At 36.4% G+C, this 22530-nt stretch overlaps 3 protein-coding genes and 1 pseudogene across 3 annotated transcripts; 1 reads left to right on the top strand and 3 right to left on the bottom strand.

Annotated features, from left to right (window-relative positions):
• LOC18787116 (metacaspase-1) lies at positions 972-7944 on the bottom strand. Its single transcript, XM_007218058.2, has 5 exons — positions 7224-7944; positions 2043-2373; positions 1769-1889; positions 1431-1673; positions 972-1168 (listed from the first exon to the last, which is right to left on the bottom strand). Exons 1-5 carry the CDS (start codon positions 7627-7629, stop codon positions 1109-1111), a joined length of 1161 nt encoding a protein of 386 aa, XP_007218120.1. The 5' UTR covers positions 7630-7944; the 3' UTR covers positions 972-1108.
• LOC18784735 lies at positions 4008-7217 on the bottom strand (annotated as a pseudogene).
• On the top strand, positions 10727-12778 carry LOC18785770 (60S ribosomal protein L37a). The gene is made up of 5 exons (XM_007218589.2): positions 10727-10852; positions 11642-11681; positions 12076-12164; positions 12319-12401; positions 12496-12778. The coding sequence occupies exons 1-5, from the start codon at positions 10850-10852 to the stop codon at positions 12557-12559; spliced, it is 279 nt and encodes a 92-aa protein (XP_007218651.1). The 5' UTR covers positions 10727-10849; the 3' UTR covers positions 12560-12778.
• LOC18785220 lies at positions 14442-18130 on the bottom strand. Its single transcript, XM_007217879.2, has 3 exons — positions 16711-18130; positions 15536-15797; positions 14442-15055 (listed from the first exon to the last, which is right to left on the bottom strand). Exons 1-3 carry the CDS (start codon positions 17715-17717, stop codon positions 14876-14878), a joined length of 1449 nt encoding a protein of 482 aa, XP_007217941.1. The 5' UTR covers positions 17718-18130; the 3' UTR covers positions 14442-14875.

Here is a 22530-nt window from a genome sequence, read left to right on the forward strand (position 1 = left end):
CTCTACACGTCATAAAGTGGGCATGAACACTTTCTGAGAGGTACTTGCAAATTTGCAATCCATTTTATCAAGACATACAAAGCATATATATATATATATATATATATATATATATATGGGATGGTACAAAAAGCATTAAGATTTCTATGCTTTAGGGTCGACCAATGCTCACTAAAAGATTTAAAGATTCTGTTCTTCTTCTGGCTATGGTGTTAAAAAATCTTTTCTTCACTTGCCCACTAAGTTTCTTTTGGATACAAAGCAAGAGCACTTGCAGCAGCAAAGAGGGCATTGATGGTTTCTTAGCGTTCGATTGCCTCAAGTACAGTCATGCTGTGGCTTTACTGGGAAGAAAATATGATGTCCAGTTCATGTTCGAGACCTTTTGCATATGGAATTCCATATGGTACGTTTAATTTGTTTATATTAGTGACATGACTGCAAAATTTGTTGTTTGTTTACATCATTTTTATGAGTCCTCCATTATCTCTTTTACTGTCTTATTTATTTCCCCCTCTTCAATAATTTTTTTTTATTTAACCAAAAGCAAAAACCGTGTCTTCCTCTTCTAACAGCAAATAATTAAGTGCCTAATTCTTTCATTGCTTAAACAAGCAAAGAGAACTCCAAACTTTTATAAACGAAAATGACAAAAAGCCATTAATTTCAGAATTTCTATATGATAAAATAAACAAATATATATTACTTATTATTATTAATAAAAATATTATCTGTTTTTTTTCTTCTCTAAAATTCTCCCCAAATGGCCATAGAATCATACTAGTTTTTTCTTTTTCCCCATAATCTAACCCGAGACAAAGTCCTAAAACAATCAATTTAAACGATAACACAAACAGAGTTTGTTTCGCTGTGGTTGTGCTTTGACATTCAAAGTGCTAGTCGGTGGGTGTACAAGAATTTTGCTTAACACTAAATTTTTAATACCAGAAAAGTAAGATGTAGACACACGGTTCAAAAAATCTATAGCCTAAAATAGTATAGGAAGAATCTATTTATTACTCATCAAAGGAGTTGTATCATCAAGAATGTATAGCCTAAAATACGTTCTCTGAAAAGTAATATCTGTTAATCATATAGACAGAAAAAATTATAGGGAGAAAGGCTTTGTATACACATCGAATGGCTCGCAGGCAGTTAATTGCGGCTCCTGCAACAAAGCAAAACAGAATGGTACATCAGTCTCTATAAATTCATTAAAACCAACGAGTTGGATGCCAATACACTAACGAGCCTGTCACAAGATCATTTGGTGCGTGCTCATGCCTTGAAGTCAAGTGCAAATTGAACTTGTCTCTATGCTTTCCTATAGAAAACTCGAGTGGAAATTTACCCCTATTTCCATATGTTGGTATTACTATATCATCATTTAATTTCAAAAACTACTAAAAACAAGTCGTGCAAGCTGATACCTGTCTCAACCCGCCAGTGTCACTGCCTCCTGTCAGAAGCATCCCAAGGAGAGATGTAACACCACCACCACCACCACCAAGGAGAGATGTAACACCACCACCAAGGCCACTACCACTACCTGTACTTCGAAGAGTAGAACGCATAGAATTGAGTATGCTTCCATATGTGCCCGCTTGTCCACGTTCAATTGCTTGGATGAAGCAGAAAGTCATGGCACCTGTTGACGTGATCTTTGATAGAGCCTGTTCCCAATAAAGCATGAGATCAGACATGCTCTACTTGAGATTTAAACTATAATTTTATAAACTCTAGACCTCTTTTATCTTTTCAAACTTACAGATGTATCAGCAGAAGTCTGATCATCATCACAACCACTGAACGAAATGACTTCTCCTCCACTTGTGCCTTTCCATACACCTGATCGAGGGCGATGATCCTCCCATACATATCGTCCATTCCTAAATCAAGAAAGGAAATTTATCCGTAGTAAGAAATCCCTACTTTAGACAAGGAGTAATCAAGTAGGTAGACACAGAAAGGAAACTTATCCATAGTAAGAAATCCCTACCTATTGCAGATTGTTAAAAAAATTTAATGGAAAGGAAACTAACCTGTCCATTCGACAAAGGAATGGCAAATCTAGTACAGTGCCGCTATGACAAGCATCTATTATTGCATGAAGCTTAACCCCATGAGGAATGGGCCTTACAATCACTGCATTTATCTCATCATCAACAATCATACCCTGAGTTTCGAAGTCAAGGGGACAAAGGGTTTCATCATATCCATCTACTTCATCACCATTATAATTCCTCTGTCGTGAACCATGACCAGAGTAATGAAACAGGAGGGAGTCACCAGGTTGACAGCCTTGTACAAGCCAATGTAATGCCATTCTAATGTTGTATTTGTTTGGAATCTTGGATGGGTGAGTTTCTTCTTCTGCAGTTCAAAATATGGGTACAAATTATGAGTAGACATGTTATTAAACATAAGAAAAAGAAATATATTCACCAAAGGGTTTGGAAATTGAATTAGAGCATCAAGAAAAATTGAAAATTACTGTGTATTTGAATGCTAATTATTCTATATTGAAAAGACAAGAACTTTCAAAAAGAAAAATGGAATCAAACTACTTCTTTAAAACTTTTAGCAGATCAGTTCCTACACAAACATTTTCTCTGTGTCACTTTGTCAGAAGAAGAAGGAGAGAAATTCTGATATTGGGAGGGCAAAAGACTATCGAAGAAATATATATTATATAAATCATTAGTGTTACATATATATATATATATATATATATACATACACATATATACACATATGAAGACACCTACAAAATGATACACCAGCAGAAATGTTCCTTTTTATCAACTACCGATGATGAGCAGAGTGAAGCCACATGACAAAAAACTACTTAACGTGATTTTAGTGCTTTCAACTGTTAAATGACAACAATACAAAAGCTGCAAAATTTTAATTCTGATAGAACCAAAAAAAAAAAAAAAAAGATCCTGTAAATACTCAAGCCGTCTGCCTGCCTTCAGTTGGAATAAATGTTCCCCATGCACATATCTACTACTCGCCATAGGCCATCTCAAGTTTTATTCTCTTAGTTATTTTTCAGAAGTGCACTAAGCCAAATATCACACACAGCCATAGGGCACTCTACGTCCTAGATCAGCTCTGTGATATCCTACAAACAAGATCTACACGGTTCCTGTGAACTGTACAAGCTCAGCTTGAGAGAGTCACAAAAAGATCCAAGGTCCAGAAAAGAATTAAGTCCATTGATGATCTAACTATCAAATCATGCACAACAAATTGTACCTACAAGTTCCCATACAACACGCCTTTTATCAGGCTAATTGTCAGTAACTGATTTGTTCAGCTAGACAGCACCTTAAGTTTATCGTTTTCCAGATAAGTAATTTCTTGTGATGTTCTTGAAAGAAGCTCAAGAGTCATAGAATGATTACTAAAATCAAAGTGTCTTCTACAATTAGTTAGGTACATAATATACCATATATAATGCACGCATTGCGAATTCAACTCCTAGTTGTTAACAGAATTTTGGGTTGTTCTTTCTTCTTTATCCCCACAAGCACAAATTTCCCTTTAAATGCCCAAAAACCCTTCACTAATATCTTCACTTCTCTGCTAAGTTAAATGGCCAAACATCCTATTTGGAACTTCTAATTGATAGGATTCACAGCTGCTTTTCTCATCCAAACCTTCTTCTCACAAACACTAGCCAAACATATCATAAATGATCCACTTTCCTACTTGAAACTTGTACCTGCAATATTCAGCTGCATATCTCATCCTAACTGATGCAGGAGCATCTACAAGGCTGTCCAAGACTGCTTGAGCCCACTAGCGAACTAGGTTAGGGTTCTAGTTAATTTGGGGATTTTAATTACTTTATTATCTTCTTATTTGTCACATTTGCTTTTATGCCTTACGTTATTGAAGTAGTCGTAGTAGGGCTAGGATTTATTTAAGTAGTCCTAGCAGAACTAGGATTAGTAAGTTTCTTAATAGCTAAAAAACAGACTATTAAGAGAGACTCTGTATACAGTTTTTATCAATTTCATTTAAAAAAATCAGATTAAAGATCCATGCAGACATGGATACAGAAAATTAGACCTCATAAATTCTGTAACCAATAAAAGATCCAATTCAGTTATACGTAAAATCAGGCAAAAAGGCTCTCCACCCCTATATATTTCCTACCCATCATAGTATGGCCAAGGTTGGCTTTATATTTTCCTGATTCTGAAGACATGCGCTTCCTTTGCCATATTGTGTCCAAAAAGCATTTGAAAATGAAAGTTGCCAGTACTTTTCAGTAGAATTACTGAACACAATTACAAAGTTTTAACCTTTAAGGAACATATTTCTTAACTCATCATTGGATTTTGGCTTTTCATCACCCTGTTCCTCAGTTTTTGGTTTATTTGCAGTCTGACCAAGTGAAAGGATATTCCTGGGAGTTGCAAATGTGTTCCTACCCCTCAGCTGGACATTGTCGCTTCCTCGAGTATGAGTAGACTGCAGTGCTCGATGTGCCCTAGATCCATTGGAGGTCTCAGCAGATTCCCTAGACTCAGATCCCCTGGCATGTTCTTTTTTCCCCTGCTTCGGATCTGATCATGCAATGCTCAGCTTCTTTCCAAGGAGCCTTTGCTTATTTTTTGCTACAGCTGCAACGAGGTGTGCATCATCTGAAAAATCCACAAATGCCATTTCCCTTGGCTTTCCAGTGAACTTGTCATGCAGTATTCTAATAGCAACCACTCCCCCAACATCACCGAAGATTTGATGCAGATGTTCTTCATTTGCCTTAGAGGGAAAATTTAATACAAATGCAGTGCACTGATCAGCATGTACTTTTGTTTTCTCTGAAACAGGCTCTTTCATCGGTTGCTCATTTTCTACATCTGGTTTGTCACCCTTGGCTTTGATCTTTTCCTCTGTATTTTGTTCAAAGGAGTTCAGAATCTCAGAATCCTTCCCATGTGCTTTCTTTATCTTTTGAGCTGCATTCTTTTGCCACTTTGCTGGATATTGTTCATCAGGTATCTCTGAAACTTGCTTTCTCTTGTCACAAGCATTCTTCTTGAAATAATCATCCCCCTCGCCTGTAAATTTGGTTTCTTGTTGTGACTTAAATAATTGTTGCCCTTCCAGACGAGGAGAGACCTTTTGTACAGCATGGTCAAAATCATCCAACGAACCAAACTCCCTCTCAAAGCATAACCACAAGTGGCAGATGTCCTCTGAACCAGTTGCGGGAAATCTTTTAGCATCTCCTACATAGAGACTGAACTGCATTCACATGCCCCAATTCAGTTTCCATTGCTATATAACCTTGCCATGCTTCCAGCATTGAATCACGAATCTTAAGTAAACTTTCCCAAACTTCGCGAGCTGCCAGTAAGTCCTTAGGTAGATTTAGCTCTAGACAGGCCCAATAAGCATGCAAACGTAACAAACCATCTGTGATCTTCAGGTTTGCTGAAAAGTAATCTGAAGCATTCTGAAAGGTTTCCCTTATTAATGAATAATCCAAGACGTTCTCTCCTTCAACTGGGCATGAGAGTCTTCTTCTTAGGCCATCTACGCGGGTGAGGTATAAATTCAGGTACTCATTGAGGGTTAAAATGCATTGCAGGGACTTCTCAAACACGGTAGAAATCTCTTTCTCAGAAGCATGACCACGCTCTAACAAAAGCAAATATCGGACACAAAGTTCTCCAACACATGGGCAATTCTTTACGGCCCTGGAATAAACGTTGGTTATAATACTTCCAACCTTCAATGTTTCATCCAAATAGTGAGTATATTCAAGCCAGAGATAACTGGATATAGGAAAGTCAGTAATAGCACGTTCATACAACATATCCTGCCGAAGCAGTTAATGAAATTTTGAAGTCCTTCTGAGTCAGACATACCTTGCCGACAAATCTGTTTTTCAAGATGAAAGCTAGCATTATACAATTCCAACGCTTTTTGGTATACTGAGGCAACATGGGATGAAATCCCATCCAGGTCACTGGAGCCAGCATCAAGAATGTTTCCTCGTTCCACTTCCCATGCCTTGTAATCCAAAAGTGTTGACCTCATATCAACATGGGGGACTGACAACTGATGGTGGAATAAATTACGAATGAGCTGAATTTGCTTTTCTCTTGCCTGATTGTCAGTCTCATAACAAAATATAGCTTGTTCAAATTCCCTGTACCCTTCCCATAGTTTATTGCCTTCAGAAACATGCAAACCAGCTGCAGTAAGAGCCCGTTCAAATAGGTTTCTTGCCTTCAAAATACCAGCAGACGAACATTCTCTTACTGAGGGATCATTTTGTTGAACAAAATACAAGTAGTCATGCCAAAGAGAGATGGACAGATACTCAAAGACTCCTTGCTCATAAAGCTTTTCAATAGCAGGAAAAGCATGAGACCCTGTGGACCCAATCCTGCCACATAGAAGGGGTTAACGGAAACAGCTCATTCATGGCTTCCATTGCTTGCCTCAGCTTTACAATGTCGGCCATTTGCCTCAAAATCTTTATGTATTGGACATGACCATTGTAGTTGCCACGATTGATCGAGAGCTCGGCTTCTAGGGTTTGGAGCTGCAGGTTTTTCTGGGCTTGGTCCCCGTCCTCCAAGCCAGAATCAGAGTCAGAATCTGAGGAGCTAGGGTCTTGGTCAGGGAGGTCCGGCATGGGTTGTTCTCCATTGTTGTCTTCTTCGGAAGTACCGGTCTGTGGTTCAGGGTTTACAGTTTCTTCTTCCATCTATGATCTCACTTGGTATTGTTTCTTTCTTTCTTCCACTGAGACCAAATTGTAAGCTTTTTACTTTTATGTCTTATGTTCTTTAAGCAGTCCTAGTAGGGCTAGGAATTATCAAGTAGTCCTAGTAGAACTAAGATTTATTAGGTTTCTTGCGCTAGAACTCAATTATTTCCATTCACGGTTTGATTTTACAGCCGCTGAAAAGCAGCTCAGCCCTACTGCCCTGCACCCCTAACCTTTTTTCTCACAAACATTACCCCTAAAGCCTCAACCTTTATGGCCTAAAATATCTAAATCAAAAGTTTTTTTCAATTGGGCATCTTCAAAACATATGAAATCAAATCACACCACCAGAGACCAAATCAAATCACATTGCAAAATTTGCAGTCAATCAAAACAGAACATATATTCACATGCACAAGAAGAACCCATATTCACAATTACTACACAACTATGTTTATGTTATGCATATGCAAACTGAATATACCAGTGAGCATGACAATGGAATCTTCTGGAAAGTGGAACTTGTTGATGAGGAGAAACCGCATGCACTTGGCATCATTGATGCAACCCTTTAGCTCGTGTCTCGAGTATTTGTACGAGATCCCACAGATCACAGCCTTCTTCCGGCCGTGCGCGTTGGGGGGAGGGCCTGGCGGCGCGTGGGAGTAAGGGGAAGGAGGGGGAGGCGCTTGAGAGTATGGTGAGTGATGGGAAGGCGCGTGTGAGTATGAAGATGGAGGTGTAGGCGCGTGGGAGGAGGCAGGTGGTGGGAGGGTGCGTGGGTCGGCGATTAGGGTGACAGCCTGGCAGAGGGCGCAGCGGATGGACTCGGCGCCGGGGGGCAGCTGGAGCGGAGTGCGGCAGTTGGAGCAGTTCACCAGCATATACATGGTCGCCGCCAAATTGGAATTTTGAGAGAAGGGTAGGAGTAGAATGGGAATGCAATTGAATTTATGGATTCTTGTGATTGTTCAGAGAGAGATGTAAACTGGGTTTTGGATTGGAAACTACGGTGACTGCAAAATTGGATTATTAGAGAGAGAGAGAGATGCGGGATTTCATTTTCTTTTTTGTAAATCATGTCATGTGTTAATTAAGTACCAAACATCCATTTGTATATTCAAATACAAACCAAACTTTAATATTTGACACGATAAACCCATTGAACCGTATTACTCGATGAAAGCAATCATTATCTACATTTCACGAGACGTGCACGACTTATAGGTTTGATGTAAAGAAAAAGAAAACAATAGCCTAATGTTTAAGGTTATTTATGAGATAAAATTTGAAATGGCATGACTTGATTCAAAAACAAATAAAAATCAAGGATTAAATGTTAAAATAGTCTTTGTGTTTTATAATATTGGTCAATTTAATTTATGTATTTTTAATTTGGCACCTGTGTTTAGGACAGTTAATCAATGTGATCAAATCCATTAAATTTATATTTTTTAAAAATATAAAAATTATTTAAATATTAATATATACTAGTCTCTCCGCACGTGCTTCCGTTTCTGATATATATACGTATAGTCCCTTCCTATTGAGAGATTTTTTAAATAATTTTATTTGAGGGATGCCCTTTAGGGTACCTTATAATTTTTTTTCCAATGATCCAAACCATATATTTTTTAGGTCTTCATTCATAGATCATCCTTACAAAAAATTAGACAAATCGAAAACTGTTTTGACATCCAATTGTGTCCTACAAAACTAATGAACACAGTGCTTCAAGAAAGTACTAAAATTTCAATAACTCAATTGAATGGTCAAATGATATCGGATTCAAGTGATTTTTTTGTAGAGATGATCTTTGAATGAGTATCTACAAAATAGACGATTTGGATTAGTGAAATACAATCTGTAGTGGACCTTATAAAGAGTGTCCCTCAATAGAAACTCTCTGTATATATATATATATATTGAATTCAATAAATCAATAAATACAAAAAATCAACAAAAGAGCCACATCGCAAATTCATAAGGTCATAAAAAAATAATTAAAAACTTGAATTTTTGATAATTTAATCAAGTAATTGCAGTTTGCAATTTTTACATGTATATTTTTATATAAAAATAGTGATTATATTTTGCCGCTTTATATATATATATATATATATATATATATATGAAGATTGAGAAAGATAAATAGAAAATGAAGAAAATGAAGAAGAAACAAAGAAACGAGTTGGTAATTTGGTGTGTATTACACAGATTGACACAATTTATTTAATAATTGGGTTACATAGGTATTTTATTGGGTTGATCCAAAATCCACCAGTTTATTAAACAGGTCATGGTGAGTTGACCTGAAAATGACCCGAAAATTTAATAATGCAAGTTGACTTACTAATTTTCCATGCGATTTCGAGTCTTGTATCGGGTCGTATCATAAATTGTTAGCTAGAAAATTGAAATAAGTTAATTTATTCTTCTACCATTCTCTTTTTTATACAAGAGATATTATCTTTTAAACTAATTTAAACTATGGGGAAGGGGATTCGAACGAAGGTGCAAAATGGGGAGTACATCCGCTATAGCCAACTTGACTAATCCCATGTCTGCTTCTTATACCATTCTTGATAAATAAACATGTCATCAGTTTATCCGTAACAACCAACGATTGTTCTCAAATAATTCACTAAAATTAGTAGTTCAAATATGGGAGAGGGATTTGCTCACATACACACTATCCATGTACTACTAGAGTTCGACCCTGAGTGGTCTCAAAAAAAGTTTTATTTTTATTTTTATACAAGTCAATACTATTTTCCTCTAGGCTAAACCTCTTTGGCATTCCAAAAAAAAAAAAATTTATCCTTTCAGTGTAGATTAAATTTTGGCCAAAAGTCACTTTTGGTCCTTGTAGTTTGGTACTTCAATTACTTTTGACCATGTAGTTTCAATTTCGTCAATTTTTTCATTGTAGTTTCGTCTTTGTAGCAATTCAAGGACAAATTAGTATTCTTATTAATTTCTTTGACGATGCAAGGGACAATTTTGTCAATCCAAAATCCTTCAGCATAAAATGTCGTCTCCCCATTTCATATTAGGGTTTGAAATTCAACCACTAATCCCAATTTTTGAAGAACCCTAAACCCAAATGGCCAATTGCAAGCCTTAACATGAAATGGGGAGAGTTTCAGATGAGCTTTTACGCTCAAGGGTTTTGGGTTGACCAAATTGCCCCTGGCACCATCAAAAAAATTGACTGGAATACTAACTTGTCCTTGAATTGCTATGAAACTACATAGTCAAAAAAATGAAGGAATTGATACTACATGGTCAAAAATGGTTAAAGTACCAAACAATAAGGACCAAAAATGAATTTTAACCTTAAATTTTTATCTTTATTTTTTCGTGGGTTAGAAAACTTGAATATGTTTTACAATTTTTGTTGTTGCTAAAAGTCACTTTTGGTCCCTGTAGTTTGACACTTCAACCACTTTTGACCATGTAGTTTCAATTCCGTCAATTTTGCCATTGTAGTTTTGTATTTGTCGCAATTCAAAGACATATTAGTATTCTCGTCAATTTCTTGAACGATGTAAGGGCCAATTTCGTCAACCCAAAACCCTTTAGCGTAAAAGCTTGTTTAAAATTCTCCCCATTTCATATTAGGGCTCGAAATTCAACCACTAATCCTAATTTTTGAAGAACCCTAAACCCAAATGACCAATTTCAAGCCCTAATATTAAATTAGGGGAGTTTCAAACGAGTTTTTATGCTCAAGGATTTTGGGTTGACGAAATTGTCCCTTGCATCGTCAAAGAAATTGACAGGAATACTAAGTTGTCATTGAATTGATACAAATACGAAACTACAAGGTCAAAATTGACGAAATTGAAACTACATGGTCAAAAATGATTGAAGTACCAAACTACATGGACCAAAAATGACTTTTAGCCTTCTTTTTTTTTCGTCTATTGGACTAACTAGACTACGAAGGCCCAAAAGAAATAAAAAGCCCTAAAGACATGTTCTGAGGGGAGGGATAAGCCGGAGGGAGGCCACTATATAAAACGCTATAGAAACGAGGGTAAAGAGCTCGGGCTGCAAAGTGACAGAGATTTCTAGGGTTTAGCTCCTCCATTTCCATAACCCAAAATGGTACGTTTTGTTTGTTTCGCAACTATATTGCATAGGTTTGTGCATTTGAAATCTGTTGATGAGCAGCCGTCTCGAAATAGATCTGTTTTTGTATTGTTTCATTGTGGTTGGGGAAATTGTGCATTCAAATCACATATTTTTTGTACTGTATTTCTTTTCGATTTTGATTTATGGGTTCAAATGGGAATTGCAAAACTGGAAGATATAGAGGGGTGGAAGTAATTTTTGACTCAGAGAGCAAAACAAATATTGGGTTAAGTCCTTCAAAATATTTAGCTGTCTAAGCATTCTGGTGGGTTGTTCATGCTTTTTCCCCCAATTAGTGTGGTTGTCAAATGGGGTTTTCTCTCTGTTGCACTGTGAGATGTAGAAGTAAACTGTGACCTTAGATCTTGATATAGATTGTTGAAAAGGAAAGCTTTGCTGATTCTTTGTGTTATAGTCCAAGAGTTTAGTTTCATGGTTTGAAGATTTATGGGTACATCATTGTAGGTAGAGGACTTGGAGTTAAAAAATAGTTGTTGCATTTACCCTTGTTTTTAGCATCTGTGCCTTGTACCTTGTGTTCTACTTTGGTTTAGAAGAAAATTCATCAAGTGTGGCTTAATAGTATCCTTGCTAGTTTTGCCTTGGTGATTGCATCTCAATTGATATGGATCGTGTATATGAATGGCTTTAGCTTTATGGTTATAGATTGTGTTTTTATTTTTTCTTCTTTTTCTAAATATTCCACTACCAACTTGGATTTGATTTTTTACTTTCCACTTTTTTTCCTCTGTTGTTGTGCAGACAAAGAGAACCAAGAAGGCCGGTATTGTTGGGAAGTATGGTATGTTCCCGTTGCTTTTTTTTTTCTTCCTTCATTTTAATTTCATTGGAAACGAAATACCGCGGGGGAATCAGTTTAGTTTATGCAAACAGGAATGCAGAGAGTAGTGCTGAATGATTATTCTAGTTTAGGTTTATTACGATTTTGAAAAACAATCAAGCTGTATTATTGCAGAGACTAGTGCTGAATGATTATTCTAGTTTAGGTTTATAACGATTTTGAAAAACAAGCTGTATTATTAACAAAAAAAAAGGATTTAGAACTTTTGAGTGCTATTGCCAAAGATTGTATTAGTAAACAAGGGAAGCGCTGTTGCTGGTATGGTATGTCACAATAATTAAAATTTAATGTTTTGTTTGACCTACAAAGGTGGCCTTATTTTGTATCTATTCAGGCACCCGATATGGTGCTAGTCTGAGGAAGCAAATCAAGAAGATGGAAGTTTCTCAGCACAGCAAGTACTTCTGTGAGTTTTGTGGGAAGGTAGTTACCCTACTCTATTATTTTATGATTATTCTTGACAGTCTTATGGTTTTTGTAAGAGTAGTTGGTTTTATGAGCCATGGAAAAACTGTTTAAAGTAAAAATAGGTTTCTATATGTATGCAATCATTCTTACGAAAAGCGCACCATTGCAGTATGCGGTGAAGCGCAAGGCTGTCGGAATCTGGGGTTGCAAAGATTGTGGAAAAGTGAAAGCCGGTGGCGCCTACACCCTAAAGTGAGGACTATGCCATTATGGGCTTTGTTTGTAACATATATTCCTGTCATTCTGTACTTGGATTATAATTCTTGTGTTTTGGTATATGTTGCAGTACCGCAAGTGCCGTGACTGTTAGGAGTACCATCCGAAGGCTCAGGGAGCAGACTGAGAGTTAGATCTGCAGACTTCTTCTGTTTTCCTTGAAATCTATCTTTTTCATGATGCAATATGTAAACCTAGTTAACCATCCTTTTCTTAATGTTCTATTTACATTCTGTTATGTACTTGTACGCGGAGCTTTGTCTTTGACAAAGCGGAGTAAGTGGTTATTGAGTAAATTATAGTTGTTTTCGTTAAGATTACAGAGCCATTGCAAAGTTAAGTTTTCTTGTGGGTGATATTGCATTCTATGATTGAATGAAAAGGTCGTTCGTTCTCGATTCTTTCATTTATTAAATTTTGTACATATGAAAGAAATATACGAACCCCTTTCATACAAAAGCTCAAAAAGGAACACTTCTTTGGTTGACAAGGAAAATTGCCTTGGACATCTGTATGAATTATTTGTAGAGGTGAAACTTACAGATAAGTTTTCTGAAGCGCAAAGCCCGCTCCTCTATTAGTTGTCATTCCCAAACCGGCAAATTTCAGCAACCCTACTAAGTTTGACAGAGACAATTTTTTGATGAACTTTGACAGAGAAATCAAGTAAAAATAGAAATTTGTTAAATTATAGCTCTCTGGATCCAGCTTTCTTCACCCACAAATAGCTCAAAATTACTTAATTTAAAAGAAGGGTAAACTGTCGATATGTCCCTAGAACTTGTACTTAATTGTTAACTTATCATCTAATTTGCCATTAAATATGAAACCAAATTGGTCATTTCATATGTTAAAAATAATTAAATACTGTAAAATAAAATAGTATGACATATAAAATGAAAAACAATCATTTTAATAAACAGAGGGGAGGGACCCACCCACCCTTTCTTCTCTCTCTCTGCGACCAAGCCCATTCTTCCCCCTCTCTCTACGACTCTCTCTCTCTCTCTCTCTCTCTCTCTCTGCGACCAAACCCATCAGCCCCATTTTATTCAGATCTTGAATCCATTGATGAGTTGTGCGATTTGGGGTCGAGATTTGGGGTGAAGGGGCAATGAACCTGTGAGGTGAAGAGGTCTGGACCTTTAAGGCCATGGGGGAAAAATCATAGGGAAAATGGCGCGAATGAGTTTGGGTTTGTGGGTAGGAATAGGGTTTTCTTTTATGTTTTTTTGGATGTAGGGTGGGTTGCAGGTAGGGAAGAGGCTGGGTCACTGGCTGCTGTGATTTCAATCGAGGATTGGAGTGACTGAGCTGGGGGATGGGGAGGAGTTGTTTTGGGTTGGTGAGATGAGGGGCTGGCTGTGGTGATGAGGAGAGGTGTGATGGCGATGGTGGGAAGAAAGGTGATGGCTGTAGGGAGGTTTTTGTTTTATTTTGTTTTTCCTTTAATTTTTTCCAAAAATAAATTTATTTTTAATCATTTAACTGAAAATTGAATGAAATGTTGAGAATTTGGATTGCAGGTGGGAAATTGCGGATAAAATTTAGTTCGAGTCCTTAATTTTGTAACAAAGAAAGTCATGAGGTAAATTGATAATTAGGTACGAGTTCAAGGCATATTTCAGCAGTTTATCCTTTAAACCAACGAACTGATTTGGTCAAAAACCCGTTTATAGGTTTCTTAACAACCCTAGTTTAGAACGAACTTATGCTTCAACAACCCCGAAACTGCTAAATAAAAACCATGCTTCTTGTTACCATCCCATCAATTTGAATCAAGATACAGAAAGGGCAATTGATTTGCACTGTTTACATGTCGTAGTCACAAAAATGAGCGACAAAAACTGATACAATAACTTGTCATCTCAATTGTTAAAGGTGAGATCAAGAGGATATACCTGTAACTGAAAAATCGAGGAACTTGCATAAAACTCTCACTATGATTCACTTTGTGCTCAAGCTCACGATTGGCTATAATAACGTAGATTAAAAAAAGAAGAATGCAAGTGGGTGGAATGGTTAATGGTTACTGAAAATTTTCTCACCTTGTTAAAATTACTAACAATTCACATACAACAGCGGCTGGGTCAAGGTTTTACCTGGGCTCCAGCACTTACATATTACATCTACCTCATCTATACACAAGACGCACTAGGATTGCAAAGCGAAAATTAGTAAAGCATCCGGATGCCGACCAGCATTCCCTCTTCTTTCTCTCTCTCTCTCTCTCCTTCTCCCTCCCTATATGTATACACAATCTAAGAAACAATATATATAGATGTAAACTTTGACACTCCCCACGTATGAGTTCAAATACGCACCATCCTCTCCAGGCAAGATGCCGAAGATGCGAACCTAAAACTTGAAGCTACATCAGAAGGGAAACCATAAAAGCTTCCTCGTGTTCTCACACCTCACAAACTTGCACTGAGTCCTCATCAGGGTTTTCATAAAATTGGAATTGGTATGCTGTCACTGCTACTATTGTGCTGCATTTGTTTCTGGACAGCTTTCACTGCTGCTACTCTAGCTGCATTTGCTGCCCTATTAGCTGCTGTTACAGCCCTGTTCACTCTTTCATCCACCTTGGCGACATCATAGGCTTTCTCTGCCACTATTCGTGCTTCCTGATTGTAACATGAATAATAAAACAGATTAAGAACAAATTCCATTGGCTATTCATATTGTAATAACTAAATGTCAACCCATTTCCCACTTCCCTAAGAACGTGACTACTGAAGAAACAAAGATAATCATAAGTACTTGGGTATGGCGCTACTTCGTTGCTAACAAGTATTAAAAATAAACATGCAAACATTTATTGAACATTGCATAGGTTAGAAATTGTGAACTAAAACGAACTCTAAGGGTCATGCTAACTATAAGTTTTTTGCTTGAGCACACTTCCTTAAATTGACTCAAAGTGATATGAATGAGCACTAAAACCAAACAAGTCTTGACCAGAAATTCATATCCTCATGGAACCACAAAACAACAAACTCTTTTGTAGCTGTACTGTGGGCACAAATTTGTAACACATCTGCTACTGTTGCATTCCATAGAAAACATGTGTGCCTTATGCAAATATTTGTGTAAATAGTAAGTACCTGTACCGCATTGAGTACTTTGGAATGATTAACAGCAACCGGAGATACAGGATAAGTTGCATTTTGTGTGCTTGGAACATCAAGGACTCCATTTTGCCAGTGACCAGCCTGAGTTTCCCCAGTTCTGAATGTGTACATACCAAGCCCTTGCCTTCTACCCTCATGCCAGGCTCCCTCGTACCTATGTCCATTTGCAAATCGATAGACTCCAAACCCATGCATTTTATCCGCAAAATATTCTCCAGCATATGTATCCCCATTTCTGAATAAAAATAAATAAAAGAAATTAGCGGAATTTCTCTCAAAAAGAAGTACTGAACATTCATATATAGGTGGATATTTAGCCACAACAGAGGTATCCATAGATATAAGGCCCAAACTAAACACAAAACAAAATGCCAATTAAAGGAGCATGGATGTGTATTTGTGTGCGTACTTGTATAGCAAGCCATCCCAATATCTCAATATCAGATGAAAGGCGAAGTAAACTGAAGTCTGCATATATCATTTTATTATTTAACAAGTAAAACTGCTCTATCTCAAAACACAAATGGTTAGAAAACATGTGAATAACAACACTAAAGTGTATATATTGATGCAACTGTCGTAATTCAATAAGGCACTACACTCTGTAAAATTTTCCACCATTGTGCCATTAATTTTGGTCGATGTTAAGCAAATCAACAGTAGGTACAATACCTAAAATTCAACTCCCCCCTTTTTTTTTGTGTGTGGATTTATATCTTGAATTTCCATGAGCATCATTCACACCTGTTTATTTAAATTAAGGTAACCATCCTTAATTTTTTTCCCACGCTTCTCAGAATTTCTGGCAACAATTATCTCAGGTGCCTACAGTATAACAGTGATGAACGCCCAGTCTTTTCCAGTTCTACTCTAAAGATTAACACAAAGAACTCTGTCCCGTTCTTAAGGTTTACAAATCCACAAAATTCCCCAAGTAAAACCAAACGAAAGTAGTGAAATCCACAAAACTCAACTATCACATCAAGTGGCGCAATCCATGATTAACAACTTCTTCACAATCAAATCACAACCAAGTAACAGAAGAACTAAAAAAATCAGAGACAATAAGTGGAAATAACATCATCATCATCAGAATAACCCAAAAATTAAAACATAAACAATGCCACAAACTCCATTGCCAAATTTACCTGAAATGGTAGTGACCAAGGCCATGCTTGACGCCCCACTTGAATTCCCCAACATATCTACTCCCATCCTCACAGGTATGAATTCCACACCCATGAGTCTGCCCATTAGACCATTCCCCAGCATAAACATCACCAGTGTAAAACCTATACACTCCAAAACCATATCTAAGACCCTGCCTATACTGCCCGCGGTACCGGCTTCCTCTTGCCCATGTCTCTACACCATAACCATCATATTTCCCATCAACCCAGTCTCCCTCATACCTCCCACTCATGTAATAGTAATACACCCCACTTCCTGAACACTGTCCCTTGTGAAACTCACCCTCATACACGTCTCCGTTGCCATAAACCTGAACCCAACACCCTGAATTTCCTCTGTTCTCGGCTTTTGGGCGAGACCCAATTGACCAAAACACCGGCAAAGGCGGTCTAGACAAGGAAGACGAGGTCTTAAGCTTGATTGGGAAAGACCTGGCTAGGAAAAGCCGTATTGATGGGAGGCGAGGGAGGGCGAGATTGAGCGAGAACAGCAATGCAGAAGAGAAAGCAAAAGCGGAGAGAAAGTCAAGAAAGAAAGAGTGGCTTGGGTGAGAGACCAAGAAGTAAAAGAAGGGCAGACAGAGCAATAGGAGGAGGCGGCGGAGGCGGTTGACGCGGCGGATGAGGCGAAAAAAGGCGGTTTTGGCGGCAAGAGAAGGGGAAAAGAGAGGTGGGTTCTTCGGGGGCGGTGGGAATTTGTAAAGGGTTGGGGATTTGGAGAGAGAGGAGTGGGTTTGGGTCAAAAGGGGTCGCTTGTAAGGTGTGGTTTGAGGGATTGGAGGGTCATTTTGGGGCAAATGTTGAGATGGGTAGTGAGGAAACTGAGAGATGTGGTTGAATTGGTGCGAAATTGAAGAAGAGAAAGAAGGTGGCGGTGGTGGTGCTGCGCCTGAGATTGGATTGAAATCGGAAGAGACGCCAATGCTTTCTTTTCCGATCTGAGCTTCTGATTTCTTATGATGCATTACATAAGGAACACAATACCAATCATAGCAACAACAAAAACGGCGACAAGAACAAGAAGAAGAACAGGCAGTTTCGTTTCCTCTGTTCTTATTTGGATTTTTGCTTTTTGGTTTTCGGTTTGATTGTGAGGAGAGTGGTGGGGATGTGATTGTGGGGTTAGGCGAATGTTTCTCTCTTTATTTTTTTCAATTTTTTTTTGGACTTTTGAGTATTATTATGGATGACTGGAAAGGAAGGGGAAGATGAGATGTTGGGAAGAGCGATGCGTACGCTGAGTTTATGGCTAAAGATTGAACCAAGAGTGGAGTGTTATACAATCGTCCATTTCCAATTTTGAAAAACCAGAGAGACCAGTCTGAGAGAGAGAGAGAGAGAGAGAGAGAGAGGTCCACGTACTATATCTGACAACTCAAAGCGACAAATAATTCGGTGAAAGTAATATATTCTTTCCCCTCAAACAGTAAATACGCGTATTTTATTCCTACGTATTTTCTTTAAAAAAACATGTATCTGAAAAGAAAAAAAAACTTCTATTTTTAAGTTTTCTTAAATTTACATATTAAATTTATATATGTTTTTAGAGTAATCGGTATTTTGTTGAAAAGATCAAACGGGTTTTACAATCCTCAAAAGGAGGTCAACGGACTCCTACGACTAATTCGTAGCACTTATAATAGACAAAGCGTATCTATAATCTAGTAATTCGATACATTATCATATTAACCTTATATTTGATACAAGAATAATTACTCATCTAATGCTTATCAAGGTAAAGTAACGAAAAATATGATAGAAGAATTGCATTCACTATATTGATTCTACAACTTGTAGAATTTGCTTTCTTTAGAATTTGTCACTTGTGATCAACTCTTTCACATCGATGCTTCTTTTTTATAAGTGAGATACATCAACACATTCCTTCTTATCAAAGCAAACCTAATAAGCAAGTGAATCTTTTGTATGTTTTGAAAAGTGTACTGTATGCGTATAGTATAATTCAAAACCGAGGTAACCAATAGTAATTAGTTTGACTATCTAAAATTGCAGTCTCGATTTTTTGGACCACAAGAGTTCAAGAGATTGTGGTCACCCACCGTTGGATATTAATCCAATGATTCTGAAAAGTTTCTTAAAAGGAGTGCAAGAGTGAGTGAACCATTGAATTTACATCCAACGGTGAGTGACCACAAATTTTTTGGACCCTTGTAGTCCAAGAGATCAGAACTGTCTAAAATTGTATTGTATTTGTATTTGGTAATGAAGTTATTTGTCAAAGTTTGTCAAACCTCACCCGCGCTAATGTCAAAATATTAACAAAAGCATAGCATGTTATTGACTAAAATATTATAATTTACATGACTTCTCTTCAAGATTTTTTTTGATCTCAATATAAGTTATATATATTGTTGTATTTCTATCTTATACACTCATAAATCAAATTTTCTTAAATTTTTCACAATCGGTATTTTTGGTTAAAATTTGTTACTGTATTTTAAAAAAAATACCAAGTTATATACTTTAGGTATTTCTGGTTCCATATATAGTAACCTTGCTCTCACATCAGACCCCTCAGTAACATTGTATTTGCTCCCTCCCTACTTCATAACATTTCACCTCCTTTCAACCCAAAAAAAAAAAAAAAAAAAAAGCATTTCACTTCCTCCCCAGAAAAATGTGAAGCCTATCAAGCATAATCCCCTTATCCATGATTTGGCATGAAATGACAAGGGAAATCAACTAAACCTACAGATAAAGAGCTCACAGATATTTTATATTTATCAGTAAATCTAGAAATAACCAAATCATGTTCACATGAGCTACAGACGCATATGGTGGCACTTTAACATATCTGTGAAGCTTTTTGTTACGGATGCAATTTTAAATGAGGTAAAATGTATGCGCAACTTGGCCATATGCCCATACTTTAGCTACTTTCTTTTTGGGTAAAATGCATTTTTGGTTATTGTGTGTTTTGTTTTGTATCAATTGCAGTTTTGGTTTAGATCTCAACAATTTGTTTGTTTTTTTATAATAATAAAAAAATGTTGTTGGGGGTTTGAAAGACCGTGGGCCTTCTAAAACTAATTTTAATATTAACTTTCGTGTTTATTAATAGAGAAATCGAGTCTCCAACAATTTTCACAGTTTTAAGTTTCCAATAATTTTTACAGTTTTAACTCCACGTTTGAATTTTTTGATTTATTGTTTGAAATTGAGATTCAAGGCTATAACCATGATTTTCAACCATCCTTGAGTAATATTCACGAGTTTAAACAAGTTTTTAGTTGTCATTTGAAGTTAATTAGAATTGTATTAACAAAACGAAACACTGTGACGGCATTGACAAAAAATATAAAAGTGATCAAAATTTAATTCGAGGCAAAATAAATAACCAAAAATTAGTTTGAACTTATTTTTTTGTGTTATGAAAATATCTACCTCAAATCTGATTAAAAATATGTATAATCATAAAAAGATTGACCTAGCCTTTTGCTTAAAAAAAAAGTTTCAACTTTACAAAAGAGTTCATCGCCAATAAAGTGCCATATGGGTGCAAAACCAAAAGGCAAATAGGTAATCATTTGCCTACTGCCCTATATTTTATTCATAAGATTCACATTAAACTCCCAAACACTGGCATAGTTTCAGGAAATAATACAAACAAGCCAATTGATAATTTTGCTGAAGTAATCAGAGAAGAAATATATTATTGATTATATCACATTTAACACAAAACAAAAGTATATATGTCCACTTCCAACACTTGCCATTTCAATAAAGCAAATAGATTATTGTTGTCTTTGTTCGTGTGCTTGAAGCAAACTCCAATGATTGGGCAGATTAAGGATGGCAGCGGGTCGGGTAGAGGTCATGTATGACAATACCATTTCTATCTTAGCTTTTTATCCTCGCCCCGTTTTTGAACTCATCCCTGTTTAATAGGTTTCGAGGAATCTCCGTCCCTGTTTCCGTCGGGGGACTATTCCACATACTCGCCCCGAATCCCCCTTTTTTTTTTTTTTTTTTACATAAAAAATATTTATCATACATTTTAACATTAAGTTTCATATTAAATTATCATTCAACACATCCAAATTAACTATAAAGTTCAACTCAACTATTTAAAATCACATCAATATGAAATTTCAGAAAAGATTAGGAAGAATTTGGAGAGGGAGGTTAACTTATGGTTAAACATAAATATTATAATTATTTATTTATTTATTTAAATATAAACATATATATTTTGGGGTCGGGTCCGGGGATGAGGACGTCAATACCATCATATGGGCTTAATTAAGTTAGCTACAGCGAATATACTCTCCACTTTGCACCTGAGTTCAAATCCACCTCCCTGTAATTTATGTTAAATTAAAATAAAATATCGTTTGTATCCAAAAAAATGTCTTACTCAAATGATTCGACAAGTTCAACTCATTGATTTTGAAGGTTTTTAGGTACCCAAATTTGAAGAACAGAGCTGGTTGGTTTGACCCAAGACATGAAACATGGACGGCCAGCTAGGGCTGATGGACAAAATGAATAGACATTTGTTTGGTCAAGACTTCGAAATAATGGTGCTATCTAACTAAAATTAAAGTATATGTATGTGAATTAATAGGTTCATGAATTTCAAAATTGTGTGGAAGAAGAGTCTTTGGGTCACATAATAATCAAATCATTGAATGGTTCCAATTCTTGATGAACAAGTTATAGGATATGTTGTAGTCAAAAAGATCCAAAGACACAAGTTCGTTTAAGTATGCCGACAGAATCTTATAGAGGGCATTTTTCAAGCATGGCAACATTCCTTTCTATATATATGTATATTTTTTTTCTTCTTCTTCTTTGTTAAGGTTTTGAATTGGACCTTTTTTTTTTTTGGTTCTAAGGGAGCCGAAGCTCAGAAAAAAAAAATACATAAATAAACTTTTGAGTCTAGCAACCTCACTCAAATCTTCCAGTAGATAATGTTCAAACCCTTCAAGCACACCCTCCCAAAAATTACACCCCAAATCTAGTTGAATTGGACTTTGGAGATGGAAGTTGATGGTAATTAATCAAACTTGGCGGCATGCCAAAAAATAGTAATGATGTTGTCATGTTGATCAATTATTTACCCCAAAGCAGAAACCATTTTCACGTTTATAAGTAAAACTATTATTGGGAATTTATTACTTTTTCTCACAGCATGGAAAATCATTTATAAAGCATTTGTTTCTTTACAACTTATCATTGTTGTAAACTAAAGATACCAATTTAATGCGAGGGTATTATTGAAAAATTGAGCAAACTTTTAATTCTTATTACTGCATAAACTAAACATAGAAATGAGATAAATAATATTTCATATATATCATTTTTTAGCGTTTTCAAATATTGGAATGGGTTCATTCTTATCTTCAAAAAACGAGCATGAAAGTTTCATTCATGGCATGAGAGTTGATAATGAAAAATGTTCGTCCCAATGTTTGGAAACGTTGAAAAATAGTATGTATGAAATATCAGAAGTTACACATCCAATAAGGGGTGATTGTGAAAGTTTTCTTTTTATCTACAAGCGGCAATTCAAAAGGTCTCCTAATAAGAATATGAAAAAAGAACTGGAGAGCCGTCCTACTTATATAGCTTGGGGCCATAATCATATTTTACATATATTAAATTAAACTTTTAGAAGCCCACTAGACCTACAGAACCAAAGTCGAATAGCTGAATTCCCAACAATATTTTGACCATTTCGATATCGCCGCTAAGTTAGATTGTTCCAAAGTTGGTCATATAATTATTCTATTCTAATATATTTGTTTAGTT

Source organism: Prunus persica, chromosome G2 (assembly GCF_000346465.2).
Source record: "Prunus persica cultivar Lovell chromosome G2, Prunus_persica_NCBIv2, whole genome shotgun sequence".
Taxonomy (NCBI): Eukaryota; Viridiplantae; Streptophyta; class Magnoliopsida; order Rosales; family Rosaceae; genus Prunus; species Prunus persica.